This window comes from Pezoporus occidentalis, unplaced genomic scaffold (genome assembly GCF_034315485.1).
Source record: "Pezoporus occidentalis ecotype Australia unplaced genomic scaffold, CSIRO_AGI_Poc_V1 ctg5, whole genome shotgun sequence".
NCBI lineage: Eukaryota > Metazoa > Chordata > Aves > Psittaciformes > Psittacidae > Pezoporus > Pezoporus occidentalis.
Genome location: NW_026915835.1, coordinates 1,042,807 through 1,062,669, shown reverse-complemented (window position 1 = coordinate 1,062,669; position 19,863 = coordinate 1,042,807). Strand labels below are relative to the sequence as shown.

The following is a 19,863-nucleotide window of genomic DNA, read 5'->3' as shown; positions in this document are numbered from 1 at the left end:
ATTTATACAACTTGAATTCACCTAACTGAATTTGTACAATCTGAATTCATCACATGTAAGCACATTACCACACTTACACCTGAACAGCAGCAGCAAACAAAAATGTTTGTAGCTTTCAGACTAAGGCAGATCTTCCTGACATAATTCTTTATTTAGAATTATGACAGCTAGATCTGGAATCAGAGTGTGGCATGAAATGGATGTACAACACATTAAATATACTTCTGCCTGAGCCGGAAACAACTTCCTCCACACAAAGTCCAAGTTGATAGCTGCAAAGGAAAAAGTATTTGTGGCTTGGAAGGACAACTTTTGAGCACATTCAGTATCAGAAAGTTTGGGAGGTACTTAAGAGACTCAGCGCCTCAGACTCAAGAGGAAAGAAAAAAAGACTAGGCATCACAAATAAGGGAAGTGGTTTGGCAGTTAATAATTACCAGGCCACATTCTACACACCTAGAAACACGTGAGAAAAGGCAAACTGTAAAAATTAGAAAAAAAGGAAGAAGAGGCATTCTGACTACTTGGAAGTATCTAAGTGATCAGTAATGTCTCAGCACTGAAACCACAGAATATGCTGGTGGTGCGGCTGGTCAAAGGAACAGAGAGCTTAAATGAGACTTATTTGCAGATAACCACTATGCTGAACCCACAAAACAGCTAAGCTATCCAAAAGAGGCATCCAAAAGCAACTAATCTTTCTTAAAGATTCTCTGCATGGAAAGAGAATTTTTCAAGGAACAAGAGGACTGAACTGTTTCACAAGAAGCAACCTAAGAACTTAAAGTGCAAGATGGGATAGATAGTGAAGCCTGAACAGATTCCACTATAATGGTATGTACTGGCATTAAGACCATTCATTAATGCAAAACCCCAAAGATTACAAACTACTCTGGGGGAAATAAAAGGGAAAGATATCATTCCTCAGACCAAAATTTGCAACAGAAATATCTTACAAGTGAACAAAAGTGTCAACAATAAAAAAGATTCCAGTTTTCTAACTACTAGCCTACTCCCCATGAGAGACTGCCTATGTACTCTGAAGACTCCCTATTGCAAGGGAAAGTTTTCAACAAGGAGCTAAGATTAAAGTGGGTGTGAAAATAATACAAAAATAAGTCAAAGGGAACAAAGAAGCTTCGATCTGATGATACAAGATCAAGACAGTAAACACAGCATCAATCAAGGCATGAAAAAACAATAATCGAGAATGGCCTCAGAGTAAAGTTAATCACTAGGATAGTAGGCTAAAAGGGACTTGCTCATTTATTAAGACAAACCTGATCTACGTTGCTTCTAAACTCTGATGGGAAGATTCTCTTGATTTGAAGGTGAAAAAAAAAACAAACCACCAAAACTAACAGAGGTTGTTTCCAACAGTGGGGAAAAAAAGGCAGGCAAAAGGCATGTGAGAATTAAAAAGGCAAACCCCAAAATCTCTGATGAATCTGAAGTGAAATACTAAAATTTTATGGAACAATGAGGAACTAAGTATAGAACAGTTCAGTATCTTATGAGTCACCAAACTCAGACTAAATGAAGATGACCAGATTTATAAATGCCTAGCAGGAGTATAAAGAAAACTCCAATAGCACGGGAGACATATACATGCTTAAGCTTATTGTTTGGGAATGTTTAACTGGAGACTGTTTTCCTTGCAAGCAGCAATTTCTTTATATAAAAATCTTGTAGAGAAAAAGCTTAAATAAATATTTACTTAACTTTTGCAATCACATTTCAAATGTTCATCTGTCAAAATAACTTTTCATGACAGTATTTCATGCAAGCATAGAATAATTTTAAAGGCCAGAATTCAAACCAACTCATATTTTCCTCTGCAAGGCCTTCTAAGTTTAAGTTCTTCTTTAAAAATCAGAATAGAAATTGAGAGTTTCCAAAGTGCAGAAACTTCAAATAAGGGTATTCAGAGGCACATCATTCTCAAGTTTTTTTGGTACCTCTGTCCTGTCTGTTGCAAGCTAATGAACTAATGAATACTGCAAACTGTAGCACTTGTACAAATGTTCTATATGATAAGCAACTCTCTAGATCACTGCTGATCCTGGATTAGTGTGCAAACCGTAACAGATTTTTTGATGTTAACTAGTTTGACATAAGGAGACATTTCTATCAAATTAAAAAAAAAAAAAAAAAAAAAAAAAAAAATCGGTTGATAAGCAGAGTTAAGTCCAAATCAGATTTTAATTCCAACTAGATCCACTCAACAAGAGATCTGAATTTCAGAGCATCTTTAAGCACCCAAGACTAACACTGTAACAAGGTACTTTAACTCACAGGGAAGGTAAAAGTCATTAATTAGTCATTAATTCATTATTGAGAATAAGGATTAAGAGGAATACCTAGGTCTTGATGGAGTCTCAGTCAGCAAGGAGGCACATAAGGAAAAGATTTACCCAGGTTAAAGATAAGGTTTGGAAAGACAGTGCCTTCAGAATATGACCTCCTCAAGAATTATGCACAGGGTCTAACAGCTGCCAAAACTAGCTGCTTAGCCTAACCACTGGCTACCTCACTTCTCAGCTCCAACAGCCAGACTGGAAAGGAAGATCTCCTGAAACTAAGATACATTATCAGCTAGATTACTACTTTCCCATATCTGTCTCCAAGTCTGATGCCTATAGGTTATATTTTATTATATGATTTTTTTTTAATTTTCTGTAAACGATAGCTGATGTTAAGAAGTTATTCAGTTCACACAAATTAATCCATCAATTGCAATACACTTTAAGTATTTATTTTTCAACTCTTGATACCTCCCAGATTACTGTATTAATTGTATTCTGTTATGCAGAAGTATTTAACTGCAAATATTAGCTGGACACTCTTTGGGTATCTGTAGGAAGGCAGAGTAAGAAGTCATCTTACTTCTGCCAAACTCCTCTCCCTCATATTTCTTTTGAAATGCAAAAAAAAATTTCTTACCCATATTTAATACAGTTTTGGCACTGCTATTACTAAAATATCATTACAAACAGAAGTTCCTCAGCAAAACCAGTTATTTTCTGTATTTCTTGAGGATTATTCCTTAACAAGATTTGTTGTGCGCAATCAGAATAAAATTCTGAGTAAGATTATGTGTACTTGCTGACATAATGGTACAAAGTTGTATAAGGAGTAACGAGAAGGTATATTAAAAAAAATAAAGACAAATTAACCCACAAAAATATGAATGATAAGGAGGTATTTTAGTAGTCAAATCAACCTGTGTTACATGGGAAGCAAAACCATGCACAAAACATAAAATTAAATAAAAAGAATGGAAAACGGAGGAAGCTGATGGTATTGAACATAAACACATTCACTGTTTATAACTGACAGGGGAAACCAAATGACATAAAGGATTTAAAATAAAGGCATATTAAGAACAGAAATGACTGTTACTGCTCTGCTAGCAGATAGGAGTCTATTTCCACCCAGCCCATGGCTCTTATAGGCAACTTCAATCACCCTGACATGTGGTGGAAGGGCAACACAGCATGACAATCAATCAAAGTTTCTGAGACTGCCTGGAATAATGTCTCAGTACAGGCTCTGCACTGGCTTGGCAGGAGTGATGCACAGACAGCTCCTGCTATTCACAAACAAGGAGCAATTGGTTGTGGATGTGGAAATCAACAGCAGCCTTAGCTGTACCGTCCATGAAATAAAGGAGTTCAAAATCCTAAGTGGGAGTGATGAAGACAAGTAACAGAGTACAGATCCTGGATTTCAGGCCAGATTGGCTTATTCAGAGAAGTGGTAGGTAGGACCCCACAGGAGGCAGCTTTGAAAAAGTTCATGAAAGCTGGCAGGTCAACTTCAAATTCAAGGATTGTCCATCCCAAAACTCAGTAAGACGGGTAGGAGACCAGCCTGGTTGAACAGGGAATACAGGACTGAGCTCCAATGCAAAAAGGCAGCATATGGAAGGTGTCAGCAGGGACGGGCTACAAACATTTTCATGACACACACACTTGGCTTTAGGAAAAATAAAAATTCACTAGCTACAAAGTTCATTATATCTAAATATTCATGTACAAATAGCTTCTAATTTTCAGGACTGAGAGAACTGGTAAAGATGCTCTAAGATGTGAATGCTTATTTTCAACAGCATATATGACTCCTACAACATATTCAAAAGCAAAAGAAAGCTGGCATTGCACTGATGTTTTAAAAGGATAAATGGAATAACTCATAATAACTGTAGGCTTTTTAAACTATTATGAAACATGAACAAAACAAGAAACAGATCAAGCAGCGACAAGCTAACAAAGACCAAACCCAGAGACTAATATAATCTATAATCTTGCTATACTGAATTTATTTTGTGCATGTGGTCTCTATTGTCATTTTAGTATCTCCTCTTAAAACTCAAATGCTGAAGTATTTTTTTTAAGTATCTGACCACATAACCATGTAAGCAGCTACTCTCAATTAATTGCTTATATAATGAGGGGTTTTCTGCAGACTTTGAACTGGGCTTTAAATATTCTACAGAACACATAGGATTCACCTTTCACTATAATGAAATCTACTAGCTTCAGAAGGTTGGATTTTTTTAAACACTGTTTTAGCATCAGCAATAATATAGCCATTCAGTTTACCTAAAATTTCTTTTCTTTACGGAAGTAGTGAAGAAACTTTAGTCAGGAGAACTACTGTCATAATCCATCACTCCCTGGAATTATAGTATATATGTACAATACTTACTTTTAACGCATCTTGGACTGCAGTTCTGCCTTCCTTTCCAAGGAAAACATTATAGGGGTAAAGCCGGTCAATAACATGCTGGACTGACATCATAGGAAAGGAATCCTAATTCAAATTAAATAATACAAATTAAAAAAAGAAATTATTCACTCATTCGATCATCATCCATTAACCTGAAAATCTTACATAGCACTGAACAAATAAAACTGCAAGGGCAGGATATAAATGACCACTACATACAGTATTCAATCAAATTTCAAAACAAGCATTTCTCAAATGCAATTCATTATAATATAGATGTCTCAAGTAGATTAGAACCACCAGATCCTAAAAATTACTTTCTTTCCTGTGCATAAACGGAAGCTACAGTAACTCGCTCAGATATCTAAAGATATTTAAAGATCAGAGAGACAAATTCCACCAGAGGTAACCAAGATTCATAGTATTACCAAAAAAGAATCAATATGACAAGAAATATATATTAAATACTGATCTACACATTCACAGCAATTTCTAGTGTTTAATTTTTATTCTATCCCATTGTACAGATTCTACTTAAGTCAATTCTTAGAAATTCTGAAGTTTGATCAAAACTGTTTTGTTTTGAAATGAGATACTAAGTCTGCTTGCACTTTCCATACAAAACTGAAAACAACGTTTTTTTTCCCATCTCCTTGTTAGTTACAAGTACTACATTTTTTGTCAGTTGCTGCCTGAACTAGGCAAAGATTTTATAATTTTGCTGCAGTAGTGGAGAAAGAAATGGAAATGCATATATGAATACTCAAGAAATATTTGCATGAAGCCACTGTTGGTGGAAAAATGTATTTCAAAAAACCCTAAAGTAATGCTTGATTGTTTGCTTTAAAAAAGAACTTCTTGTAACAGTAGTGAAAAATAGTCAGTGGACTAGCACTACTTTTTAAGCCCTCATCCAAGTAAAAAGTAAATTATATCATTCAAATCAAATCAACTGATTTTCAGTTATACACTTGGATTTACACAGGCACCCAACTGAAAGAAGAGCTGCTTAGAAATGAAGTCAGGACATGCATACTTTATGAAATGCATAATTCAATTTATACTTATAATCAGTAATACTATTTATAATGTTCCATATTTAAAAAAGATCAGTAAAAATAAACCATTTAAGTCACTGTAGTAAATGTCCTGCTTAAAGGATCAGGGAGTCCTTTATTGCATTTTAAAAGCGCTCTGTCTATATATAAATACTTAACATATAATTTGTCCACATTATCTCAAACTAATAATAATTACAATGGCTTGTATGAAATTAGCCTCTTCAGAACAGTACCCAATGAAAAAATTCTCCCATTTAGCAGACAGGAGTTTTCAACTGAAGAAATACATTTGGGACTGTTTGAATCCATGACAGAAGATACAAAGCTAGTCATTACAATGTATTCCCTTCACAACCAAGCTAGAAGTAGAGGATGGCAGTGCCCCAGCATGTGAAGGAAAAATGCTGTAGCTAGAATCACTAGGAACAGTCAGCTTAGAAAAAGCAAGTGATTAAAACTAATTCTAAAAGAAACAGTTCCCTTCTACCTAAAAAAGACACTCTCATACAATGATAACACTTCACATTCTCTAATGTAAAATAAAATGCTTCCTTCATTCCATAGTTTAGATAATAGCTTAAGGCTCATTTTCTTTCCATTATTCTGAAAGCCATCTGGCATTCATTTAAAAATAATTTTTCACTACACAGCTCAAAGAATAAAAAGTTACAATTTATTTTAAAATCCAACATGTATTTCTTTCCTAAAGCCCTTCAAAAAACATTTCATTTCTGCGAATCTGATTTTTAATCACTTCTTAACATCTGATGCAGTATAACTAATTAAAAAAAAATTATGTCGGTAAGTAGAGAGCACAACTGAGGGGACTGAACACCACAGTAACAAAAGTAATTGTTATGTTTTAATGTATATCCAGTAAAATATGTAGACGTGATCTGTGGCTGAGCAGTACCATAAGTAAAATGACTGTACAGGAGACAGAACAGAGAAAGTCCTCTATAGGCAACTGGTACCTTGGAGAGAGGGTTTCAGAAGCTGTCTTGGTGTTTTACCCTCCTGTAAAGACGGCAAGACTGTATCTTCCTGCATATAAACCAGCACCGATCCCTCTCTCTCTTTATACAGATCTCATCTCCCTGACTTCCTTCCAGAGGCATCTTCAGTTTTTACTTTGGCTTTTTACTATGTAATCATAAAGTCCAAGGGACAAAAGCCTGTCAGAAAGCAGAAAGACTGCCTGAGATGTAGTCCTGACCTGACTGATTTGCCACTGTGAACTCAGCAAAGTGCAGTAGTTGTTATTTCCCTGTGGTGGTCTGCGGCTGTCAGAAACTACTGCACCTTCAAGTGTGCACAACCTGTATCTTCAGGTAATCCTCTATGACTATGGTTATTCTAAAATCTGCCAGCCAACTCAAAGACCTAGTGTAGGCTTCATCTCACACAGCTTAACTGTGTCACATACTCATATTTGAATATGGTTGGTTTGGGTCCTTTTTGGTGTCAATGGAGAATAACAGGGTCTCTATAATGCAATCAATATGATCATGCATACTACTAAATCAGAAGAACTTTCAGGTTGTGATTTTTATTTGTCTTCACTGACTATGTCAGTATCATCAAGTAACCTATAGATTCATCTGAAGTCAGTTAAGATGATTTAGTGGAATAGAACCCATTTTGAGAACTAAGATACATTTAATCACAACACAAATCTTCCATCATGCCATATTTTTTTCCTTTACTATTACGCTATATGCTTGGTTAATGTATTATCCAGAGATAACTGACTGGTGCTTTTCTCCCTCAAACCATCCTTAGTTTTTTTCAGGTTTATTTTTTAAATGCTCATCTTATTCTAACAACACGAATAATCCAAATCTAATTTTAAGCCCATACAGTTTCACAGCACATGTGTATGCACATACCAAAATCTGAACTGCAGCCGATAAGCTGTCTAAAGGAAAATCTGGAAGTCCCAATGTAGAAGATTCTTGTGAGCAGAGAGTTGTAGCAAAAGATAGGAGCTGAGAAATTCTGCATAGGAAAAAATAATTACACAGTTTTATACATGCTATCTGTATTTAAAATACTAAAGTCTAAAAAGTTAAATAGAGTATAAGATGCTGAAACTACTTCTGAGTGCAAATAAGAAAGGTGTGATTGAAGTTCTAAAGCATTAAGGATTCATTATATGAAGGCTGCATATGAAAAGCTCTGTGAGCATACACCCACACACATTAAAAAATTTCTTTCAGTTCTGGTCTCTATGCAGTGAAAAAAGACACAAAAATAGCAAGGAATCCTGAAAGGACACCACTTTTCTTCATTCATTCCATTTTCATTTTCTTTAAATATGAAAAATTACCTCTCTGTGGAAATGTTTGATCCAATTGAATATAATAGCTGAAGATGGTCCTGCAAATAGAACGTAAAATCACAGAGTAAATTAATTTGGGGATCAGACTGTCGGTCACAGCTCATGATGCATAATTTCTATTTTTCCCTCTAATTTAGACATGTGGATTCTACTCACTCCTTGACACAGAATTAATTTTATTAAAAAATAAATAAATAAAGGAATAAAGATTATAAAATCTTTTCTTTTAGGGTTACATGTTCTACGAAGTTTATTTTTCTGCTGCAACATTCCTTGGCAACAATAAACCTGCTTTCCAGGAATTTATTAGGCCCCATTATGACAAATGCCCTTTCAGAGAAATTTATTACTCAAGGATTCTTTTCAAAGGTGAGCTAAGTAAAACATAACGTCAAAATATTAGCTCTAGTCAGTACACACAATCCTACCTTTCTGCTAGGATACTTACCTTAAAGGGCAGATGATAAACATCTCTAGCTTGAAATCGAGACCGAAGGGGAGGATCCAAAGGGTTACCGGAATATTTAGGTACTGGCAGGCCCAATGCTATCACTCGAAAATCTTCACTAACCCGAACAATCTTCCAAGCATCTAACTCTGATTTTGCATGACTCTAAATTAATTAAAATAAAGCAACAAGAAAAGAAAAAAAAAAACACCCTTAAAGCCTCATGACGACTAAGCTGTAGACTGTGTAACAGGTCATTCAACCTAAATGTGGCCATGTTTTCATTCAGAGGGGCTAGAGAGGGCTGAACTGCTCAAATCTGTGGCTGGTAAAAGCAAGTTTTTCAAAAATGAACATAGATGGAATGCTTGATTAAGTGCAGCTTTTGGCCTGTAGCAATTTGACTGAAGATAGTCAAAGCTGAGAAAGTATCATTATACCATTGATTTCACAAAAAAAAACAGAAAATAAGTGGACCACAAAATTAGTTGTATCCTAAAATATTAGAAGTGGGTTACCATGAGCAAATTTTTTTCTTTTTTTTTCCCCCTTAACTGTAAAAGAGACTAAAATGTGCATCTTAAAAGTTTAATTTACAAGTTACGCTTTATTATAACCAAGAACGCAGAACTAGGCTCCTTTATGAGGACATTAAATGTTGTGTTTCACTTATCGTATAAAAATTCACTGCACACAAAAAATGCACTCTTTAGTCTTCCCACATCACAGTTACGTCTTCCTTGAAACCATACATGAGTACATTTCCTGCAGATCTAGATGTACAGTAATTATTCACACAGGAGAAGAGAAAAAGAACATTAGCTTATATAATACAATATTCCCCAAACAACAAAACAACAATATTAGATTTAGCATTGTAGCAAGAGATTTATTTAATTCATATACTATTAGCAGTGTGCCCAAGGCACTCATTTTGAAACATTTTATCATTAGGAAAAGTGTTAAAAAGGAAAAAAGAAAAGAGGCAGATGATTTGCATAATTGCAACCAAAGCCTATCTAAATTTGAATTCTCATTTTCAGTCTTTAAATACAATTACATTTTAAAAGCTTACATTTAAAATATAATGATAATGATTCTAACAACTGCATCTACTAATTAAATATCAGAAGTATGTTTTGGGAAAGGCATGGATCAGAAGAATGATAGGAGATGATGAGAGAGGAAACAGATGAGAGGCATAAGAAATAAGGATATATTTTCAGAAATCCAATACACTTCAGCATAGTTGGCAACTTCATTCAATCGGGGTCAATGACAGAAGGCTTATTGTAAATTTCCTTTCTGTACCACATGGGTCTGAATTAGGTATTTTACCACTGTTAGGTATGACAGACAGAAACAGGAGCAAGCAGGTGTCATACTGTTAGGAGAGACTGACAGGTATGTGATTGGAAGCTATGGTACATGAAAGTAAGATTCAGAGTACTACTGAAAACTGTTTGATGAGATTTACTGAGGACCCCGAAAGCCTGAAAAGTATCCACTCACATTTAAGCAGTAGGACTCGAAGCCCCCAAAAAAGGAAAATGGCTAAAGCAGCAATGGCAGCAGATGCTAAAATCCCTTTTCCTATCAAAATTTCTAACCATTTCCTATAATTCAGATTGGCTGTTTACATATACTTTTGTAAATCAAAGGCAAGACAACACTAAAGAATATAGCGTTGCTCATCTTTATCTCATTTTTTTGGTATCCTAACGTTTTAAAAGCTTAGCAACAGGGTGTCCTGGGTTCAGCAGTAGCAGTCATTTTTCTCCTTCTTGGTAGCTGGTGCAGTGCAGTGTTTTGACTTTTGGCTCGGGAACAGAGCTGATAACAATGTTTTGGTTTGGCCAAGGACTTTGTGAGCCTCATGCTCTGCCAGGGAGGAGGGAAGCCAGGAGGAAGCAGAGACAGGATACCTGACCCAAACTGACCAAAGAGGTATTCCATACCACAGCACGTCATGCCCAGGAGGTAACTGGGAGTCACCCAGAAGGGCTGGGAGACTGCAGGGTTGGAGGAGGTATCGGTCGGTGCTTGGTCGGGCTAGTGGGGGCGAGTTATCGGTTGGATCGTGGTGATGTGTTGTATTCTCTTCCCCTGTTATTTCCTTTATCATTGTTATTACTGGTGGTAGCAGTAGTGATTTGTGTTATACCTTAGTTACTAAACTGTTCTTATCTCAACCCGTGGGAGTTGCATTCTTTTTGACTCTCCTCTCCGTCCCTCCAGGAGTAGGGGGAGGGCAAGAAGGGGGGGGAATAAGTGAATGAGTTGTCTGGTTTGGTTTAAACCACGACACAGGGCTACTACAATGCTGAAGCATTTTCTGAACTTCATGTGCATAATTTCCATTTAAATCTATTTTCTCAAGTATATTTTAGTTACTCTTACATTGTGGCTTTTACATTTTAGAAGCATACAGGCTTACAGCATTAACATTGACTATTCATTTTCATGTGAAGAGACAAGATACAGATGAAAACTTTTTGCTGTTGTTGCAAGCAGCAGTTTGACTTTTCACATAGCTTTCACTCTGCCTATGTCATCCTATGTAACACCCCAGAAAAAAATCCAACACAGAAACCCTGATGAGACTGCCTCCATCTGACTCATAAATACCCTCCCCTTCATAACAGTATTCTAGCACTGCCAAGAACATGAAAAAGACCATGGAAAATCCAAACAGCATTTCCATACCTGCAGAAGTTTGTCATAACGCTCTGCAGACATAAGAAAACGACCATCTTCAAGCTGCATTTCCCTATTCTCCAGTAAATTGTTTAATACGGGCAGGACGTTCCGCTCAGCCTTCTCCAAACCTTCCAAAACAAGGATTCTGCCTTCTGTAGCTGCACGAACTGCACACTATTAAAAAATATAAAAATAAGCATTACATAAACATTAAATCCTGCTGAAAAAGAACTCCCAGGCGCTTCCCAAAACAGTATTTATTTCTGTAATAATCAATAAAATTCACATCAGTAGAAATCAGCAGTAGCTGACTGCCTTAGTGCTACACATCCATGAGCCAGACTTTTATCTCCTACCTATTATAGGGAATGACAGAAATAAGTTCCGGTATTTTATAATGAGTAAAATGTAAAACCTTGCAAACACTTTAGTGTATACCCAGTATGTACTAATATGTGGCACCTTTTCATTTTTATATTGCGTAATATTTTGTACTTTAATGCCATCTAAAAATTCTGCAACTATTTATACAGCAAACATACAATCAAGGTAGTTCATCATATTTACAATTCCATTAAAGTATTTAGGAAAAAAGTCAGGTATTGCCTTGGATTGCTCCTGGTATGCACCAGTGAAATTCACCCCTGGTACACTGCTTTAGTCTGACTAGAACAGAAGTTCATTGAAACCAAACATGGATGATAAAACCAAAATAGTGCTATAAATAAACATTTAAAAATGTGATAAAATCATAAAGATTTAGAACTACATTCCCTGAGTAGAACATGGTCTTCTACAAAACCAGAATAAAAATGTAGCCATTAACCCGATAATCCTTTGGAGCCGCTGGGATAGGAAGTTATTTCTTTTCAGTATTTCACTTTATTAGTTGACAACGTGGCTGTTTATTTAAGTGCATAATGTGAAGCCAAAATGTAAAACTAAACTCCAGCACTGGTAATTTGTGTAACTTGCAGTCAATGACATTCACTCAGGTAAATTAACTGCACTTCCTATCTAATATTCACAATTACTGTCCAGTAAAAGACACTGGAATTCAATACATTCTTGTCTACTTCCCATTTGCAGAAGTTTAATCACATAATTAAGGGGCAGATTTAGGCAAAGACAACATTTAGAAGCACCAAAGAGGCACCAAAGAGTATTCCTTTGCATTCCTATTACATTTTAATACAATTTTAGACACAAGCACAGCTGCAAAGGAGAATAAATGAAGTCTTTTCCCATCATGTCTCCCATTAACTTTACAGAAGAACCTTTCATATAATACTAGATGGGAATCTCTGATGAATAAAATACATGCCAAAAACTGGGCTGGAAAGAAGGAAAATATGAGAAAGAATAATGAAGAGTATCAGAATACAAAAAAAAACAACAAAAAACTACATATGAAAGCAGAGGTATAAAGAACAAAAGCATAAGCATAAACTAGAAGCAAAGAACAGGTCAGCACAACAAATGAATTGTTACATGGTATAAAGCATACAACAGAATCAGAGATCTATTTGAAAAGATAAGACACTAAATGATAAAACTAACTAATTTAGATGCTCCTTCTGTACAGTATAGAAGCATAAATAACTACTGGTAAATTGACCATAATGTAAGCTTTTCACATTGTAATTAAAATGGAAATAAAAAAGGCACTCACAAGTCTTGGTACACATCTCAAGATCAAGCTCTCTTCTCTGAAACATAATATTTTAATATCTAGCCTCAAAACCAGTATCTGAGGAACTTGGAGTAATCTATTAAAGAAGTAGTAGTGCTTAGATTATTTCTCTTCCAATTCTTTCAAAACGCAATCAGTATGTTAATTGACTTTTCTGTTGTTAATTCAGGACATCATACTCTACTAAGAGGCAATACAAAATTCCTCTCTCCTCATCCCATAGCATTTGTACAAAGGACAAATGTTGTACTAACATTTTTCTCTAGAAAGGTCACCGGCCAACTCAAAAATCTGCTCCACCTCCTTGAATAGAAAACCTGAGTCTCCAGCAGCCAGTCCAATACCTGGCATGAACAAAATGCTATTTTGTCTAAACGCAGTTTGGAGATACAGCCAGAATATGCTTTAACAAACAATTTATTTGCCAAGTTGCTTGGATTCTGCATATTATAAGTCTATGAAGACTTTATGACTGAGTTTTACTAGCCAGAGGAAAATACACATTCTGTTCATATGGTTTCAAAATATTTTGAGTATCCATAGAGTCTTGTTGACTCATGTTGAGACACGGACACTATGGATGAAGGCTTGCTGAAATAGCAGGCTTCCAGAATCAACATAAATCTCTCTCACAAAATTGTATATGAAGACAATCTGCTTGAGGGGTAGGCAGCAAATAGCAGGAAGTATATAACAATCATTAACTTCAAGAAAGAATATGTTCTTCATTAGCAGTGCAATCTTGAGAAGCAGCCTACTGCACTATGTTGCCTGCTGTTTATTATTTTACAGGACAAAAATATAAAAAGTACACAGTTTCCAGAGCTTGGAACTACCTGAAGTTTTTACTATTCAAAAACCTACTGCTCAGTACAATAGTATTTCAAAAAGTATGCTACAGATGGTCTTTGCCTACCTTTTTTAATCAGCCTCAGGAATAGCTGAATGAATGCACAACCATGGTTTTTCACTTCTTTATCAAAGACACCATTTAACAGCAATAACACCACCTGGGTGCTAATCTGCTCTGGTTTTCTTCCAGACTGTACTCCTCGTATACCTTCAAAACGCAATTGAAATATTGGAAACTGTTCTCCAAAATACAAAGAAATAAATGCAGTTCATCTACATCTGAAGTTCTTGCACTAAACAGCATAAAGTCTGCTCTTAAGACTGAAACAGCTACGTATCTCTGGCCAAAATACGGTATTTCTGCATTCTGGTTGGTAAAGAGCAATGAGGTTTTTTGCAATGAACTAGGCATACTACAAGACATCCTCTGAATCATTATTTCAGTTATATCTGTGCATTGATGGATTGGTATGGAAACTAAAATGCATAAAAAAAAACTCAGAGGAAGGAAAGTAAAAGTTTGCAATCTGTCACTGAAAATCATTTTTTAAAAATGTTTCCAAGAAAGAAATATTCATAATTCTATAATGAAAACTCAGAAATAGCTGCACTGCCTCCCTCTTTCACTAGGCTCGAATTTTTAACATAAAGCACAATTTGAAAGAGGGGCTTATATTGTGCAACCCTAATGATAAACCTGAGATTAAAAGTATTAATTCTTGTTAAAAGGTGAAGGGGAATTTGTTAAATGTTTACTTTCAGATTTACTGTAACTGCAGCAAGGGACTATTTTGCTCATCAGAGGAGGACAGATGCTGCTGCCTCCCACCCATGCTCCTAGGGCTCTGGAAGGATGGTAACCTGGATACCTGCTCCAGGGAATACCTGGAGATACCGCAGGCTGGGAGCAAAAACCCATCACACAGTGCTGCTGCTCTGAAAGTAATGTGTTTATGCAACAAATACCTAACAAAGAATGCTTAACCTGGTTTCACACTGCACCTACGAGAACATATTTTTCTCTTTAAAGGCAAATCACTTTAGGAATCAAGACAACCCTAAGCAGACTTCCATTGCCTTTCCTGTAACTTCACCACAGTGAGCTCCTCCATCTGAGCAGTGCAAAAGACAACAAATCCAGGAAGCTGTAAACCCCAATTTTGACATAAATCAAAGTATATAAGCCCATGGATGAAGTTATACAGTGTCAGAAAGGGTACAAGGACAGAGAAAAGCTCACCACAATGCACATACCAAAATGCACAAGCACCAGAGAAAGGAGGACATTTTCATAAAGCTAATCAAAGTAATTTTTAAAGGCACAAGAAATTTCAACAGTATAGTTTCAAATACAAGAACTGAAATGGTAGTTCTCTTCTCTCTATAAAATGCTTATTAGAAACCAGAAAACTCTGGTTGCCCTGAAATCCATGAGGAAAGTTCTCAGGGAACTCTAAAGGGCTTTAATTTTTCATATCTAGGCATCATTCCAAGTACAACAAACAGGCTGCATTGCAGAATTGTATTAAAATTGCTCAACAGTAATCAGTTTCTTTTTCAGAAGCTACCTCAAGACAAGTTTGGTGGTTTTTTTAGAAATTGACTTGCCCCTGTTATGAAAACTGGATCCCTGTAATGACATCTCAAGCACAGCAACCATAACTACAATGTGGAAAAATAACAGTACAAGTAGCTCAGTGAACATGAGAACTAATGAGGTAAGGTTTCCCTACATCTGCAGCCTACATTTCAGATGTCCCTTTCAATGCAGTATCTTGTTCCCACCACCAGCACAATATCCCACACAAATTCATCCACCCAAGTCTTTCCATTCCCTCCTGTATCTCGTAAACATCCCAACAATATCATGTCCAGATGTCTCTTATGGTGAAGAGAGATCCTTAACAACCGGCTGGTAAAGACAACACAAAACTTTGCCTGGTTTTGAGCTAACATGATGCTGACTGGCTGCAGCAGCCTAACAGAACTTGGACTATAAAAGCCAAGGTGCAGGCTGTCTTCCAGGGGGAGATGGACATTAATTTGAGTCCCTGTGACCTACCAAGCTACCAAATATCACAAAATTCAGAGGAAATGGGTACATTCTAAATTTCTTTCCACAAGTCAAATACAATTCATTAATTTTTTCAAATTAAAATCATTAAAACTAACCAACAAGTAAAAGATACAAGGAGAAACAAATTACAGAGACGCAGAATGGAATATGCATTTTACTCCTCATTTTACCAGGGAAGGAAGAGGACACTGACCAAGACTTGTAATTTACTGTAAGCACCTCATTCTTTTAAGAAAATGCAACAAAACTAATAAAATCATCAAACATTTTATAATACTTATGTGGAAATAACAAATTATCCAGGAATTTAAAGATAGATGTAGAACATATGTTAAAGGCAGTGAAGCATATACGGCTGTATCCTACTGGGGAACCTACTTTGCTGGATGGGTAAACAGCGTGTCTAATGGTATGCATCTACCAAAAAATATCTTTCAAGATATCTGTTCAGGCTTAAAGCCTCTTAGTTCCTTAATTATTGTTTTCCCTCATGAGCTGAGCAAACAGGAAAGCTGTTGAGCAACGCTGAAATGGATGACTATTTAATGGACTGAACTGATAACATACTTCCTCCAAAATAAAAGTATTGTCAAAAATTAAGTAGTAAGAAAAAGGGCTATTAAAAGTCATGTTCAAACAATTTCAAAATAATAATGTCAATTTTTATATAAACTTGCTGTCTTATTTTCCTTAAATATTTGTAAAATCTTGCACTACTTTCTTCAAATATTATGTATTTAATAGAAAAGTTTCAGCGTGTAATGCCACTCAAAGATGAGATTACAAACAGACCTACTATTCATCTAAAATGTGTATTCTGTTTTTTGTTACAAAATCTTCCGCTTTGATGATAACTAGCTTTGCATTTTACAATTACAACATGGACAGTGGGATTGAGTGCATCCTCAGTAAGTTTGCCAATGACACCGAGCTGTGTGGTGCAGTCGATGTGCTGGAGGGAAAGGACGTCATCCAGAGGGACTTTGACATGCTTGAGAGGTAGGGCAGTACAAGCCTCATGAAATTCAAGAAGGTCCTACACCTGGGTCAGGGCAACCTCAAGCACAAATACAGTCTGGGCAGAGAATAGACTGAGTGCAGCCCTGAGGGTGAAGGACATGGGGGTGCTGGTCAATAAGCATAACATGAGCTGGCAGCATGCACTTGGAGCTTGGAAATCCAACTGCATGCTGGGCTGCATCAAAAGGATCTTGACCAGCAGGTCAAAGAAGCTGATTTTCCCCCACTACTTTGCTCTCCTGGGACCCTACCTGGATGGAGTTCTGCATTTAGGTCTGGGGCCCACAACATCAAAACATGGACCTGTTAGAATGAGTCCAGAGGAGGGCCATAAAGACACTCTGAGGGCTGAAGTACCTCTCCTTTGAAGACAGGCTGAGAGAGCTGGGCTTGTTCAGCCTGGAGAAGAGCTCACTGGAGACCTTAGAGCAGCTTCCAGTGCCTAAGGTGGTCCTGCAAAGAGGGACTTTTTATGAGGGCATATAGTGACAGGACAAGGAGGAATGGGTTTAAACTGGAAGAAGGTTAGGCATTAGGAAGAAATTCTTCACTATGAGGGTGGTGAGGCACTGGCACAGGTTGCCCAGAGAAGCTGTGGCTGCCCCATATCTGGAAGTGTTCAAGGCCAGGCTAGATGGGGCTTAGAGCAACCTGGTCTAGTGGAAAGAGTCCCTGCCCATGGCAGGGGGCTGGAACTAGATGAGCTTTAAGGTCCCTTCTAACCTAAACCATTCTTTGATTCCATGCATGGCAGCCACAAATGTACTGACTTACACATTCCAAACATGATCTTCTGGTTTTATTAAAATCAATGTAATAGTAACTAATGTGGTTAGTCAAACTAGAAAAGTAACTCAAGAACTAAATAATTCAATGTTTTTCCTTCTCTGTAATGGAAGGAGGTGGAGGCTACATCTTCACTATTCAGCCTATCTCCCTGCTGAGTTAATCAAGTGTTTTCTGGGTGGGTTTTATAACTAATTTTCCCCTGCACGGTTAGGAAAATTAGAGGGCAGGTTGCATTTGAATACTGTTATTCACTCATTTTTTATAAAAAAAAACAAACGAAACCAAACCACAATGATGACAGGCAAATTGCAGTATAACAGAGCACTGTCAGCCAGAGAGACTCCAGCTGTCTGCAGTAGTTAACATTTCGGTGAGGAAGAACAGCATTAACTGGTTAGAACCTAACTCATGATGCAATACCATGGCACAGAATTGAAAAGCAACTACAAAAGAAACAACCTGAATTTATTGGAGGTTTGAATCAGAAAACTAGGCTAGAAAAGTTTACCTTAGGAAGTGAATCAACACATGATAAGATCATAAATATGTTAATGTGACAAGAACTAGAACAGTCTCATTTCATAGTCATTGGTTTCAGCTTCCTCCACATGATTTTTTTTTTCCCTTTTTTGAACTACCACATGTCAAATGATCTGTTTTATTTCCATCACCCCTCCCCCTAACAACACATTCAGGTATTTTTGCAACAGTGCCTTCAAACTATATTATGTCCCCACCCAGGCAGGGTCATGCAATTTCAGCTGCTTTACACCAAGTATGTCAGTACAGCAATACATTTACATTAGACATACAAAATATTTTGCATCTTGGGCAGAGAGCCTGGCCGAGGTATAGGGAATCTGAGTTTCTGAACAGGTTTACCAGTGCAAGTATATGCAAGGAAACCTAGGGGGTTTTATGTTCATTCTATACAACTCCTGTCTTCTGGACAAGACTAAGACAGATGGATTATTTAAGTGTTTTTCCTGATGAGTATCAGAATACAAAGCAAATTAAGTACTTGACAGATATTTAAAAATTATGAACTTACTTTCACTTGTAAATCACTACAGAGCATCATCCATCATGTCTATATTGCTCATGAATGTTATGACCCCCCGTTTAACAAAGTATTGCCCCTTCCTGCATTATAGCAAATACTAGCTGAAAAGGAAGTAAATATGTACCTATAACAGGCCAGGTTGGACATGGCTTTGAGCAGCCTGATATAGTGGAAGGTGTCCCTGCCCATGATGGAGGGGTTGGTTGATCTTTAAGGTCCCTTTCAATTCAATCCATTCTATGATTCTATGAACTGAAACATAGATTCAAGAAAAAAGAACCCTACTCCTTTGATTTAAATCTATAAGGAATCATATATACATAGTCCTAATATTACTCACATTGCATTGCAGATATTCATCTATATGCCCTCTACATCTAGAGTCTGAACTGCTAACCTAACAAATCCAGTTAAATGCTGACACATTTAAAAATATAAAATAAGTATTGCAAATGATTAAAATCACTTCTATGAGTTAAGAGGCTACTCTACAAGGGTTCTTATGCATTTTCTTTTTAGATTCAAGATATACCATGTCAACACCAATAAAGATTAACTTCATCCAAATACTGGTGGTTGCTACCTAGTATTTCCCTCTTTCTGTTCAATGTTGGACAGAAAAAGAAAATTAATAATAACATTCATACTTCTGGAACACTGTATTGCTTGCCTCTTCTTTCTACAGACTTTGCTATCTACCTCCCTGTGCTGGACAGACAGATACTGCAGTGACAGTCAACTAAGTTATACTTTCTGACAGTGTCTTTGCTGTGGCTAACTTACCAGCTTGCCAAAAACCCACTGTCACCTCCAACATACTAAGTTAGTAAGTGAAAGAATTATATAATTTGCACTCACTGGTTAATTTTTTTATAAGCTGAATTATTCTTATTCATCTCTTTTCTATGGTATAGAAATTTTTTTTATATGTATACATATACATACATATGCATATATGTATACAAACATATATGCATATGAATACACACACTCTCAAATGCAATTATAATTTCATTCAATTAATCTCATGTCTCATTTTATAATTCCCTTTCTAATCTTTTTTGATTAAAAGAAACCAAACTCAAGTC

The 19,863-nt window shown here is 36.4% G+C and overlaps 1 protein-coding gene and 1 long non-coding RNA gene across 2 annotated transcripts in view; both read right to left on the bottom strand.

Moving 5' to 3' along the window:
• Positions 1 to 19,863, bottom strand: part of VWA8 (von Willebrand factor A domain containing 8) — a 179,089-nt gene that overhangs the window by 132,943 nt on the left and 26,283 nt on the right. Inside the window, exons 5-9 of the mRNA XM_062636836.1 lie at positions 11,288 to 11,455; positions 8,582 to 8,746; positions 8,122 to 8,171; positions 7,682 to 7,790; positions 4,711 to 4,815 (exon numbers count right to left, since the gene is read on the bottom strand). Coding sequence (XP_062492820.1) covers positions 4,711 to 4,815; positions 7,682 to 7,790; positions 8,122 to 8,171; positions 8,582 to 8,746; positions 11,288 to 11,455 — 597 coding nt within the window. The remainder of the gene's footprint in view (positions 1 to 4,710; positions 4,816 to 7,681; positions 7,791 to 8,121; positions 8,172 to 8,581; positions 8,747 to 11,287; positions 11,456 to 19,863) is intronic.
• Positions 9,169 to 11,281, bottom strand: LOC134173124 (uncharacterized). Its single transcript, XR_009968138.1, has 2 exons — positions 10,898 to 11,281; positions 9,169 to 10,331 (listed from the first exon to the last, which is right to left on the bottom strand). It is a non-coding gene; the product is annotated as an uncharacterized LOC134173124 (long non-coding RNA).